This window comes from Fistularia commersonii, chromosome 18, assembly GCF_037954325.1.
Source record: "Fistularia commersonii isolate RoL2024-O1a breed Wild chromosome 18, RoL_Fcom_v1.0, whole genome shotgun sequence".
In the NCBI taxonomy this organism is placed as follows: Eukaryota; Metazoa; Chordata; class Actinopteri; order Syngnathiformes; family Fistulariidae; genus Fistularia; species Fistularia commersonii.
In genome coordinates this window covers 14,935,001-14,948,110 of record NC_141301.1, presented here as the reverse complement: position 1 = coordinate 14,948,110, position 13,110 = coordinate 14,935,001, and the positions used below count along the sequence as shown (strand labels likewise).

The 13,110-nt window shown below is 47.2% G+C and overlaps 2 protein-coding genes across 10 annotated transcripts in view; both read left to right on the top strand.

Moving 5' to 3' along the window:
• Positions 1-28: 28 nt before the first annotated feature.
• miso1 (mitochondrial inner membrane subdomain organizer 1) lies at positions 29-5,012 on the top strand. Of its 4 annotated transcripts, none has more exons than XM_086165079.1 (8): positions 29-185; positions 1,340-1,613; positions 1,726-1,885; positions 2,021-2,268; positions 2,483-2,542; positions 2,724-2,883; positions 4,394-4,554; positions 4,671-5,012. In XM_086165079.1, the coding sequence occupies exons 4-8, from the start codon at positions 2,131-2,133 to the stop codon at positions 4,926-4,928; spliced, it is 777 nt and encodes a 258-aa protein (XP_086021205.1). In that variant the 5' UTR covers positions 29-185; positions 1,340-1,613; positions 1,726-1,885; positions 2,021-2,130; the 3' UTR covers positions 4,929-5,012. The 4 variants fall into 4 exon arrangements, with proteins under 4 accessions (XP_086021205.1, XP_086021206.1, XP_086021207.1 ...); XM_086165080.1 differs by having other exon boundaries at positions 34-185; positions 1,539-1,613; XM_086165081.1 differs by lacking the exon at positions 29-185 and having other exon boundaries at positions 1,019-1,613; positions 2,098-2,268.
• Positions 5,013-6,126: 1,114 nt separating this feature from the next.
• plch1 (phospholipase C, eta 1) overlaps positions 6,127-13,110 on the top strand; it is a 64,791-nt gene continuing 57,807 nt past the window's right edge. For 2 of the 6 annotated variants that reach the window (XM_086165015.1, XM_086165008.1), the window contains exons 1-3: positions 7,162-8,340; positions 8,442-8,521; positions 13,012-13,098. In XM_086165015.1, the coding sequence (XP_086021141.1) occupies positions 13,020-13,098 (79 nt within the window). In that variant the 5' untranslated portion in view covers positions 7,162-8,340; positions 8,442-8,521; positions 13,012-13,019. Of the gene's footprint in view, positions 6,752-7,160; positions 8,341-8,441; positions 8,522-12,185; positions 12,316-13,011; positions 13,099-13,110 lie in introns of those variants that run through there. The other 4 variants (XM_086165009.1, XM_086165010.1, XM_086165011.1 and 1 more) reach the window with 4 other exon arrangements.

The following is a 13,110-nucleotide window of genomic DNA, read 5'->3' as shown; positions in this document are numbered from 1 at the left end:
TTCACAGTTTACGAGACTGGAGCTCCGGTGCATCTGTCACTCTGTCACCGGTCATTCCTCGGACCCAGCCTGTCAACCAGCGCCTTTCTCCCCGCAGCATCCTCCACAGGTGCCGGGGCCAGCGCGCCGCCGACGGGGGCCGCTTTTTGCACAGACGTGCACTTTCCCGCGACACGGAGTGAAAGGTGCAATTTTTTATTTTGTCTCATTTGTTATTCTAAATGCGGGGGAAAAAATGCACATTAAATAATGCGTCTGATATTTTTTTGACAGTGCACTCACATATTCAAATGAACATGTGTGCAACAAATCCTTTGTAATGTTTGTTCTTTATTTAGGCCTGTTTGGGAAAACCTTGCATGTCTTGTGTGTGTGTGTGTGTGTGTGTGTGTGTGTGTGTGTGTGTGTGTGTGTGTGTGTGTGTGTGTGTGTGTGTGTGTGTGCATGCACAAAGTAGGGAGATCAGATTAGAGCCTACTACTATTTTTCCACAATACATTCACCTACTCAGTGTGACATGTGTGCAAAAAATCCTTCATAATCCTCCATAAGTTTGTTTGAGGGAGGATGTGACTTTTCAATTATTTGTAGTTTTAATCGAATTTTTGTGAAATACCTCAGCGCAACCCTTATTCAGGCCTGTATGACAAAGCATTGAATTCGTTGTGTGTGCATGACAGTGCACAAGCACAGACTTGGGGGATCAGATCACATCCTATTACTATTTTTCGACAATGCACTCACCTATTCAGTCTAGCATGGGTGCAACAAATCCTTCATAATATTTGTTTGCCTGTTTGAGGGAGGCTGTGAATGCTCAGCGTAGCCTTACTCATCGTGTTGGCTTCAGTGTGAAGCGTTGATAGAATTTTTGTAAAATACCTCAATGTAATCCTTATTGAAACCTGTATGGCAAAGCCTTACATTTTGTTTTATAAATATATATGAATGTGTCTGTGCACAAACTGAGGAGAACAGATTAAATCTTTCTACTATTTTTGGACAATACACTGCCCCGGTCACTTTAGCAAGTATGCAAACATATCCGCAAATAATTGCTACATTTTGTTTGTTTATTTGTTCGTTTGAGGGAAGATGTGACGTTTCAAAAGAGCCTTGCTCATTGTGTCGGCTTCAGTTCGTAGCCTTGCTAGAATATTTGGAAAACGCCTCAATTGAGGCCCGTACGGCAAAGCCTGGCATTTGATTCATTCATGCATATATGTACATCATTTATATCAAATGTCTCTTCGACTAATTTGGTCTGGAATTGCACCGATCTGTTGTTGGTTATTTTGTCATTAATATTATTTTGTGTGACACCTCTTCCCATTTAAAGAAGCATATAGTCTCCGTTTCTGACGTCCTGCCCGATACTTTTAACACGAGCAACCATGTCTGGAATAAATTCAGCGCTGAAGGTCCTGCTGGATCACATGGGAGCGTCAAAAGCTCCACAATGAAATGTGATTGCGCAGTACATGGATTCAACTCATCGGTTACCTAGTGATCGTCACATTCCTGCTGTGGTTAAACAGAAATAACCTGAGTGCTCACAGTGGCATTTAATCCCATGGATCCATCGGCGCATCAGAATTCCGAGTACTCTTCAGGTTAGTGTTAACGGTGCATGCTCTGGCATCCATTATATCACTCGTGAAGGACTCGGTCGAAGCTGCCGGTAGCTGCGGTGAGTGTGTTGTTGGTTTGTGCTTGACATTACAGTTGAGGGGAAGCAAAGGTTCGACTGTGAGGTCGCTTCACCCCGTTAACGCATCACGCCGACGGGGTTGTAAAAGGACCCGGTGGCCGAGTTAAACGTGCAACGCTGCTCACGCCGACCCCGTGGGATTGGAACCAGCGGCCAGGTGTGATCGCCCTGCAGGTGAGCGACCTCAGAGGAACCCACCCAGGGAGACGCTTCCAACCGCTTTTTTGGTCAAAAATGAATAAACAGCAAGACTCTAGATCAATATAATTAAGTGAAATATCAAAACATCCTTGGGTTTTCTCATTGCAGGTACAAAACATAGGTGGTGGTGTTGGTTTTTCCACTGCCTGCACAGAGAGGCTCCTTCCTGCTCCTCCCCGCTGCAGGAGGCGGGGCGACACAACCGGAGCGTCAACAACATGCCGGGCACTTCTGGAGAAACAGAAACCGAAGACGCCGAGGGAGACCGTGGAAGCCGAGGGCAGGAACACGCGTCGGCCCCGAACATCGTGGCTAGAATATCTCAGCTGGCAGATGATCACCTCACGGTGGTGCGGGTAGGAGTTTCCTCCGTGCAGCGGCCCGGTCTCTGCAGAGAGCAGCCTCCTGCCTTCAACACGCTTATCTGAGAAACTCTTGAGATCCCGTCCAACTCTGTCCTGCCAGTCACTGCAGCAGACGCTTATGATCTGCATGTCGCTGCAAAGCTGCACATTAGGAGCTTAGCCCCACCTTCACCCTGTCACATCCGAACCCTCTCTTGTCCCGCAGAGCTTGAGCGTTGGCCTGGCCGTTGCTGGCGTGGTTGTGATAGCGAGGAGCGTCAGACTGGTGAGAAGCTCTTTGTAAAATCAGCCAATGTAAACATTCAATTTTCAAGCCCGGTGCCCTTTTAACTGTCCCAGAACCACCTTCACAAAAATGAAAATGAATAAAATGTGTGCCATAGAATGTAGATTTCAATCCAATATCTGCATTTTTTTTTTCCCCCCACCTCAATCGCCGGCTCCAGATCACCAAATTTCAATCGGCGGCTGAGATCCCGGCTCATTTCTTTGAGAGCAACGTCAGCCTGCGTGGGAAAGTTCACTCGATCACGGCGAGAGGACTCCAGGTGGAACACGTCCCCATTCACATCCCGCTCCTCTCTCCTTTACTGTCAAAGCGTAAAGGTAAAGTGGAGCCTCTGAAAAGGCCTTCCTGACCCCACCGGTTATTTTTCATCAGAATCCACTCACCTCCATGCTGTTACAATAAATTAGTAGACACTTTAAATCTGCTAAAATGAAACCATTTACCTGAAAACACACCGTTTCTAGCTGCCTCTTTCACCGTAGCGCCTATCAGCCGTGCAAACCTGCAGGCCGGACTTTCACCAGCCAAGCTCCTGGTAAGCCGTCCTATGAAAACACAGATTTCAGGAGTTCTCGTCCTGCAACCGGGAGTTTGTGCACGTGGTCGCGTCTCTGCTTAACCGATGTGTAAATGACGGACGGGGCTTCCACGGGCCTGGATCCCGCTTTGGTTCTGATGCGGTTCGTGACCTTCACCTCCGTTTGTAACAAAGGACAAATTCATCCTTTTGATGAACCCCTTTAAAATACACCCTCGTCCACACACATACAGGACTGTCTCAGAAAATTAGAATATTTTGACAAAAGTTCTTTATCTTCTGTAATGGAATTAAAAAAAACAAAAATTACTTTTTCATGATATTCTAATATTTTAAGACAGGATTTTTGAGTTTTCTTAAGATGTAAGCCATAATCAGCAATATTAAAATAATAAAAGGCTTGCAATATTTCAGTTCATTCGCAATGAATCCAGAATGTATGACATTTTTGTTTTTGTAATTGCATTGCAGAAGATAAAGAACTTTATCACAATATTCTAATTTTCTGAGACAGTCCTGTACGTCATCAAAGGAGGGAAAACTATGTTGTGCATCTTCCCCGAAACGTTATTTGAGTTTTTAGTTGTTTTAAAGCCGGACCCATATTGAGACCGGAAGGAAAGCTTGTTAGCTCTGTTACGAAATCATGGCCCTCATCGGGTAATAAAACCCAAGCGTAGAAAAGTCCGTCAGCAACAGCAGTGTGGAGGACGAACTCCCGAGTCGCAATTTCCAGCGTCGGGTTTGTCCTCTTGACCTACATTTTTAACAGCCTCCTTGTGTAAAATAGAAATAGACATATTTATCGCACTCAACTCTAGTGCTTTCTGCTAATGTGGAACGACAGGGTTTTATTTGAGAGCGCTCAGTGGTGATGTTTGACGGATCGGACCAAAGTGCTCCACGGTATTAACTCGCCCTCGCTGCCCTCAGCGGGGCTTTCTAAAACAGGTGATATGTGATTTATTAACAGTGAGCAAGACACTCAGTACCAGCGGTGAAGTTTATATTTCATGCATTTAACCTTGATTTAACCAAAATATCCTAGAAAGAAAGAGGAAGAAGTACACAGCAGGCATAATTGTACAAATCGGATTATTTCTTTATATGAAAATAGATACACTTTGGTTTTTAAAGACCAAATGGTTGCTAGTGGACTAAGCAAAGTAGACTGGAACTAGAAATTGGTCAGTCGTGTACAGTGGAAGAATTGAACCCGTCCTTAAAACAAGACCCCATGATTATTGTGTTTAGGGAACCACAGTTTCTTAGTTCACGTGTCTCCTCAGGTAAATGCGAGCCCCCTTTGCCGGTTCACCTCGCAGGGGTGGAGTTGACTCTGGAGGGCAGGCAGTGGCTGCAGGAGAACCTCTTTCCCGCCCAGACTGTGTGGTTGAAGCTGATCAGCAGGGAGGATGACGCGCTGCACTGCGTCGTGGCCCAGAGCAAGGTGAGGTACAATATTAAAAAGAATCTCCCCCGCAGGCGCCCGCGTGGATCTTATTGATTTAGAAGATGGATCCGGGAAGCCGGCGAGTTTATTTCACGACCTCCCGCTCTCTCCAGCAGGGGTCAATGTGGAGCTACTCTATCAACGAGAAGGTCCTCATGCTCGGTCTGGCTCGCACCGCGCCCATCGCAGGACTCGTCCCAGACTCTCGCCTCCGCTGGCGGCTCCGACGACGGCTGCACAAAGCGGAGGTCAAGGCCGAGAGAAAAGGTCGAGGCCTGTGGAAGGAGGACGGCCTGCTGGAGAGGATCTCCAAGGCTTTACGGGACAACCTTTTCTCCAGATTGCTGAGGAGACTCTTCAGGAGGACTTGATGCTCGGAGGATCCAAAATAATCCCGAGCCGTATTATTAGATAGAGCATGATTCCATCTGAGAAATACGAGTCAGGTCACATGACCCCCCCCCCCCCCCCCCCCCCCAAAAAAAAAAGGCTGTGACTTTTTCACGTTATATATAAAGACTTATTTATCTTCACGCTCTGCTTTACACTCGGAGCAAAGTTTTGTGATTTAATCCGTGGCGCTGCTGTGTGTTTGAGACGCCGCAGTAAGAAGGGGGCGGGGCATGTTGATGTTTAAAATGGAGAGGGAGGGCGTGCAGAGGGGGTGACGGGGGTCCACTTGTCCCCCCTGTGGGATCGGGGTTGCTATAGTAACACCAAATGGGAAAATACAACGTGTACTGAAGGGCTAAACTCTATATTGGCCTCTTTCAAACCCCATAGGAACCTTCCATACAGTGTGTGTGTGTGTGTGTGGTTGTATATAAGCAGGCCCTGAAAGCAGTGATGATCACTGTGACATTACTTTGTTTAACAGCCGAAGCTGGGAATTGGACAAAGTTTAGACGTCGCTGCCGCTCGTAACATCACATCGTCGTAGAATTGTTGAGTAATGCAGAAATTAGGTTTTCCCACTCCAGCTCATGAGTAGATCATATATATTTCTAGATACCCGCCCCCTCCGTTGCAGATTTCCTTTTTGTTTTGGGATTACGCTCATGTGGGTTTTTCTCTGAGAAGAAAAACAACACTTGCTCCTCTTATTTGCTTTGTGATTGTGGTCCACCTTCCTCCTGGAAGGAGGCGGAGGCTCTGCCGAGGACCGGTGCGGGGAGAGCGTGTAGTCGGCCAGTCAATGCAATGGGCTCAAGGAGATTAGCGCGGAGGGGAGGAGGATCACGGGGGGTAGAGGGGGATTTTTGGGTCCGAGCACAAAGGCACGAGGGGGGGGGGGGGGTCGGGGTAACAGCGAAAGGGGCCGAAGGAGAGGGGAGGGGCGGGTGGCGGGGGGTTGATGAATCAGCTAGTCTCTTTTGTTGTGCAAATGTTACTAGTGACTGTTACGGCTGACAAGGCTTTGGATTGGTCGCCTGGTTTAAATTGTAAGGTGTATTCAGGGCCGATGGCTGTTGCTGCCAGACTTTGAACTGTCACTGAGGGAGGAGTGGGAGGGAAACCACGGCACAGCCGGCCAGCGGGGGTTTATGACGCCGGCCGCTGCGGAGAATGTGTTGTGTTGTGGAAGGGGATTTAATTTCGCCGTAACCTCATATTTGATTTCCCCCTCAGTGGAAACCGGTTTCCCGATCTGGATTTGACTTCTTGTATCCATATCCATTACGGTCATGTTCTATTTTTTGCTGTCGTGCTTCCGAGGGTAATGTGCTTTTGTGACATGCCGTAATGTTGGTTTTACAAATCCCTGGAAAATACCTCCAACGGGTAGCGCTCTCTCTGGTGCAGCCAACAAGAAGTTTGCCCAGGTCGCTCATTTCTAAAAAGCTCGTCAAACATTCTCTTGAAGGCGCACGTCCAAATGTTGTTGCAGAATGCGTGCATACAACTCTTGCCCCCTGTGGAAAAGAAACACAAGCTCAGTCAGTCCCTTCAAAGTCTGTTCCATGTTTTCCACAACCCCCCCTGCTCCCACACTGGTAGTAGTAGTGGTTTGAAAAGGCTTGTTTGAGGTAGTGGAAGGTACTTGCTCCTGCCAGCAAGGTTGTTAGGATGTGTCTTGCCAGGAGTGCAAACTGATAGCAGCCATGGACATCTATTACCTGAAGAATTACACTTTCGGTCACCTTCACAAGTTCTGAAGGCGGGAGTTCTGAATCTGAGGGTGAAGTGATATAAAGTAAGTAATCTCGTGATGCTTCATGTGATACCTGGAGGGCTTGACAGCAGCTGGATTATTCCGGGATAACAACATGACATTATATGTAACCATGCGTCTGTTGGAACGAAGGTATACTTTTCTGAGTTTATTCTCTTGGACACTGAAAGCTGTCTTTTTCCCGTGTTCACTGATGGGAGGATGCCTCCAACCGGATCTCTGCAGTAGTTGTGTATTTTGTTGCCCGGACACGAGGTGTATTCTGCAGAAACTTTAACCCTTGTGTTCACAAACCGCTCCTAGACTATCGGAGTTGAGTGTTGTTTTCACCTCAGCAGAGCCGATGTGACCGCCCTCGTCTTGCGGTCATCATCTTTGCTTCTCGGGTCCCGGGAAAGATAATCGCCGCTCATCTCCGGTGAAGCGTTTTTTTTTTTTTTTTTTTTTTTTTGCTCCTCACATGGTGCTCCTTTGCCATTGTGCCTCAATAACAGAGGTTTGCAGCAGGGCAGCATAACAAAGGCCTTTATTACACCCAGCCGGTAGCCATCCGTGGGAGAAAGAGATGGGGCACTCCCCCGTCCCAGACCCGAGTCCTTGGGGAATTTTTTGATTTGATTTGAGAGGTTGCCTGTAATTGGACTGGTGTGAAAGACAGAGATTTAAAGCGGCAGAGGCAGCGCCGGTGGAAAGCAAGACATAAACGGATCCCAAAAACACAACTTGAGCTGTAAACATACACTCTGCAGCTCATAACACACGTATCCTCGTCGATGTAAGCCGATCCAGGTATATCAGCCTCGGGTTCAAAGTCAGTCATTTTAATTTGCTCTTTTTCATTTGGATTTACTTCAGAAGACATCGGATTACACCAGCAACTACGACAAACACTCCGGCAGGAACAAACTCTGAGTTCCATCCAATACTGTACCCACATGCGGTGGAGTGCATCGCTTGTGTGTGTGTGTGAAGGCATGCTTGAGCAGTAAGTGATTCCCTTGTTCTGTGAGCGGAGTATTGTGAGCAGTGTATCGGCTTGCTGGTGTGGGATAGTGGGAGTGGAAACATGACCCTCTGTGGGTGCTGTGATCCGACCTGAATAATTGAAGTTTCTTGGTGGAAGGAAAAGGGCGGGGAAGCCGGAGCCGACCAGGCGAACCGGACGGAAAATATACCTGAGAGGTGTTTGATACAGTGAAAGACAAAAAAAAAAAAGACGCAAACTTAAATGCATCATGCAGAATTGGACATTTTAAATGTAGGTGTTGTGACGGTCCGACAGGTATTCGCTTGCTTCAGAGACGGCGATCAAACGTTGAAATGTGAGACCGGCGCAGGCCGTAGCATACGGTCCACGCGGCCTCCAACAGAATAACTCCGGCGGAAAATGAATTATCGGTCAGAGCATTAAGCGCAACTAGTGGAGACCTGATTTCAAGCGAAGCGGTGGAAGAGTCCTCCTGAAATAGATTACGACCTTTCTCCTCCGAAAGCGAGACGTCTCCACGGAACATACTTTGGGTCATGTGATCCACCTTTAGTGAAGATACAGAGCGGCAACAGGTTCCTGCAGCACTCTCTGGATTTACAGCTCTGTCATGTCACTGTTGGTGAGCTCAGATAGACAAACTCGCCATCCCGGCCTTTCCGATCGCAACTCCGACCTCTGGGTAACCTCACTGCTTATAGGTCCGCTCTGTCTCCTTATCAGGCCGAAGCCCCCGGCAAACCCGCCCCGGCTGGACGATTTCACCTTACGACGTCTCGTTCCTGCCTTTCAGTCTGTGAGATGTAAGTGAGAATCCAGTTTTTGCGTCGGCGATGACGGTAACGCGCTGCTACACGGGTGCAAACACACTGCTAACCTTGTTTTTACGGGCCGCACATCTAACGACAAACACTCGAGTTTGTCTCACAACTCTGGTGATGCATTTAAAAACTGAAAGCAACTGAAAACAAAAATGCAAGATCATTTATTTTACAAATAACGCCGAATATATCGCATGACGTTTCGAGCAAACATAGGCTCTTCCTATAGATGAGAGAGATGAGATAACAACTTTATTTATCCCAAAGGAAATTGTTGTGCCAGAGTTTCAAGCAAAAACATAACAGTAATAGATAATAGTAGGAAGGAGGGAGAATAAGAAATACAATAAAATATAAATTGTCAATGTTAAGGCTATCAAGTGTTTTAAGGTTATAGATGGTTATCAAACAAACGTGTTATTGTGGCGGCATTTTTAAAGGGAATGATCATGTGTTTTGGAGCACTTATGGGATGCAGATTTTTTCAAACTCTACATGAATTTATTCATTGATTATCCATATCGCTTGTCCTGCTTTTGGTCGCTGTGTCTGTCCGAACGGCCGGGTTCACCCCGGATCCACCACAGCGCCACATGGAGAGACATTCAGCCATTCATGGAGACGCCAAACAAAAAAAAAAAACCTCGCGTGAATCCAACCCGGGATCTTCTCGCTGTGAGGCGGAAGTGCTAACCACCGCATAATTTGACTAGCATACTATATATAAAAAGTTTACAGGAAACTGTGTGAATTAATTTAGCGAAAACTCAAAAAATCAAATCTCCATCGTCTGCCGCTTATCCAAAAAAAAAAAAAAAAAAAAAATCATTTTCTTTTAAATATTGATAAATATTAATATTTAAAATGTCAACAATCTTTATGCTTGAATCTTTTAATCTTTAGCTGCTCTTTAGCTGCTTTGAGATCTCATGAGCCAATAGGATTTCGGCGTGGGCCGTGGAGGATCTGTTTGTGTTTGCTCTCCGTTCTGCAAGCGGTTCCAGGCTCCTCATTTCCTCTGACAAACAGTCCTGCTACGATAGTTCACTCGCTCACTCCGGTGCTTTCCTCAAGGGGTTGCATTTCCAAGCTTTACACTCGTGCCTCATTTCAATTCAAAGGCAATTGTACTTTTTTGCTTTGCCGCGCCGGTGACAGCTTTATACGCACGTTACTTCTCAACTCTCCCACGCCATAAATCAAAACTGCAAGGAGGCGCTTCCTCTGAGCTTGTGAAATGTTGCCGGCGGCGCGAATAGCCAGTGAACGCAGAAATGTCAAAGTCACGTATCAGGAAAAAATTGAATTTTCCGGTGGCACATTGTCACACACAAGAGCACGTCCACCTTTAACGTGGAGTGTGTGATCGAACACAGCGTAATAACATGTAACCGGCCGATTCGTAAACACACACGTTACTACGACACACAGCGTTGTGCGTCATAGTAGGGTTGTAAAGTCTCCGACGTTTAACGCTGATAAACACGGGGTTGCCAGGGTTGTTGTTTGAATGACGGACGACCGCGTAAAACACGACGACGCCTGTGTTTGTGTGCAGAACGCTGTCTGCCACGTGTTCGCTTGTAATGACTCTGTTAGAGTTGTTTAATATCTCATTCAGAACCCGCAGGCTGACGGCCGCACGGATACATCGCTCATATACTGCAAAACCACCGCAATCAGACAGGATGCAGAAAAAAAAACAGCCGGATGTCGATAACCGTCATTTAAATAACGAATCACAAAGGAATAATAGTTTCACCTTGCTTGTTGGTTGCATTGAAATGCAATAAAACCGTCTCCTTAAAAGCGGTAGCTGGAAGATGGCGCCATTTTTCCTCATTGCACCTGTGCTGCAAGATGCAGCAGCGCCGGGTCCTGTTTGTTTCTGTCCAAACAAGCAAGGAGCAGAAGAACAGGTCTCAGTTTACGGCTAAATTATCGCTGCTCATTGAAAACATGCACAATAGCTGCATTGCATACGTGGATTTTGGAAAATGAACAGACCGTCTGGCCTGGTCGTGGTCCGCCGGAGGTTCCTCCCGTGAGATGTGAGGTGTAGCTGCAGATAGATACTTCCGGCATCTTCACCGGTCGTCACCGGCGCTTCCTGTAAAACCGATGGAATCGTAAACGCGAAATCCGGAGCTTCATCTTGGTTCCAGCCTGGTAGTTTCTGCCGAGGTCCGCTCCGAGTGATTCGTTTGCACTTAAACGGATTTACTACTAATCAGCAATATTTTAATAGCGCTCAAAGTAGATCATGGCAGGAATCCTGGCAGCAGCCCGTGGGAGTCAGAAGCATCCGCTCAGATGAAGCTCTTTCATCCTGTTGCTTCCATCTGATTCAGGCTTCCACTCCAGCGAAACATTTAACCCGCGGGCATCCTTTATTTTTAAGTCGTTCTCTTTCCCAGAGCGCAGGCTCGCTTTCCTCCGTCCGGGCCTTTCCGTGGAGGACGAGGACGCCAGCATCAGGAGGATGGCAAAGCGTCATTTTACTAATCTGCGCAGCGTTTAGATCGCAGCGGAAGCGTGAACAAACCCAAAATAGACACTGACGACTCCAGGATCTGGAACGCAAGTGGATGTGGGAATATCAGAAAAGACTTGTGGAAATTAGAAGAAAAAAATATCTTTATTGTCACATTCTGTTATACATAGAGCACAAATCTTCTTCTTTTCCTTTTGGTTTTTCCCTTCAGGGGTCTCCACAGGCGATCCACCTTCTCCATCTAACCCTGTTCTCTGGATCCTCCTTTCTCACACCAACTACCAGCTCTACCTTCAGGAACCTTCTACCCAGATCTTCTCCAGTGTTTGGACATGAGCAGAGGAGGGTTCATGTCCGAACCATCTCAGTCATCACTTTCTTGGTCATACATGTCCTGCACCCCTGTGACAAATTCTTCATCTCCTTTGGGCTTTTCCCTTCAGGGATCTCCACAGCCAACCAACCTTCTCCATCAAACCCTATTCTTTGGATCCTCCTTTCTCACACCAACTACCTTCATATCCTCTTTCACTATGTCCTTCAATCTTCTCTTTGGTCTTCAGACCTCCAATTCTAGCATCTGTCTACCAATATATTTACTATCCCCAATCATCTCAGTCTTTTCTCGCGCCTTTCTCCACGCCGACATCGTTCTGCGGAGAACGATTGTCCTCCGGGTTTTCATTCATCACGACACGGGTGTCAAATAAAGCAGCTTTATCATCACGCCGCGTTCAAAGCGCCGCTCACATCAAACGCTTCGGGGGCGGGTCGGAGGTTGGAGGCCTTCAAACGGAAAGGAAAGTACTTGACCTTTGACCTGTGGAACCGCAGAGGGACGTCTGCCCAGGTCAGCCGGCTCCAGACGCCAATAACCCTCGTGGAGGAAACCCGCAATGTGTGTGTGTGTGTGTCGGAAGCTGTAAATCACAGCCGAGCAACAGGTGGGGAAGAGGCGGCTCCCGCATTAACAGTGGAAAGTGATCAGGAGGAAGTCGGAGCAGAACCTGAAAGAAGATGGATGAGAACATGTGGTGGAGGAAATTCAAAGGAGGAAATGGAAAAAGGGGCGGCGAGATGGATGGGAGGCGGCGTGTCGTGGCGGGGGGTCCGGGTTCCACCGGTGGATGTGATGTTTGATGGTGTCGACGTTCTTCGCGGAGCATTTACCCTCCATGTATGGCCCTCACCTTCAGTGACCTCTGTTAGCGCCTCCACCTCACAGCCAGAAGGTCCGCGGTGTGGATCTGCAAGTGTATTTGCAGTCCCTATGTCCTCTATTGTAAGTCGCTTTGGATAAAAGCGTTTGCCAAATGTAATGTAATGTAATGGATTCCTCTGCGGAGTCTCCATGTTGTCCCCCTCCTTGTCTGCTCGGGGTTCTGCAGGTTCCTCCCACAGTCCGAACAGACAGTAGAACAGAAGCCTGGACGGCACACAACTTAGACCGTCCGGCGATGCATCTGGGCTCCCGCGCTCGCTAACTCTCCCATTTACAAGAGTCACGCCTTATCTTACTTGTCTTTTTTTTGTTTTATCCTTGTTCTCACTCCGTGCACATCCTGTTTATGTTTGTCATTGCTGTTGGTTGTCTATTCTCACCCTTGCTGTTTTTTTTCCCATTCTGTTGTCTGTTCCTATCCTTGTTGTTGTTGTTCACTCTGCTGTCTATGTATTTGTGGATGTCTTTTACTATCTTTTAATTGTCTCTCTATTTATACCCATATTTATTGATACTGTAATTGTTAAGAGTTTCACCTATGGGGGTTGAGAAAGTATATCCTATCTTATGATTCTGCATGGAAGGTGAATGAATGAATGAGTGAATGTGACGCCTGAATGAGAGTGAACGTCTCCATGTGTTTCCCTGCGAGCAGGGTCGCGACCCCGGGCAAAGGATAAGCGGACCGGAAAATGAATGACCGAATGGCCGAACCAATGACCTTAGTTTAACTTCTTCACTCTTTACACTTTCCAGAAGCCGCCATGAGCGCCTGGGTCGTGAACCGAAAAGGGGAGCCGCAGTACCGACGACACTTCCTGACCGACAACAGCGTCTTCCACGGTAAACAAGCGA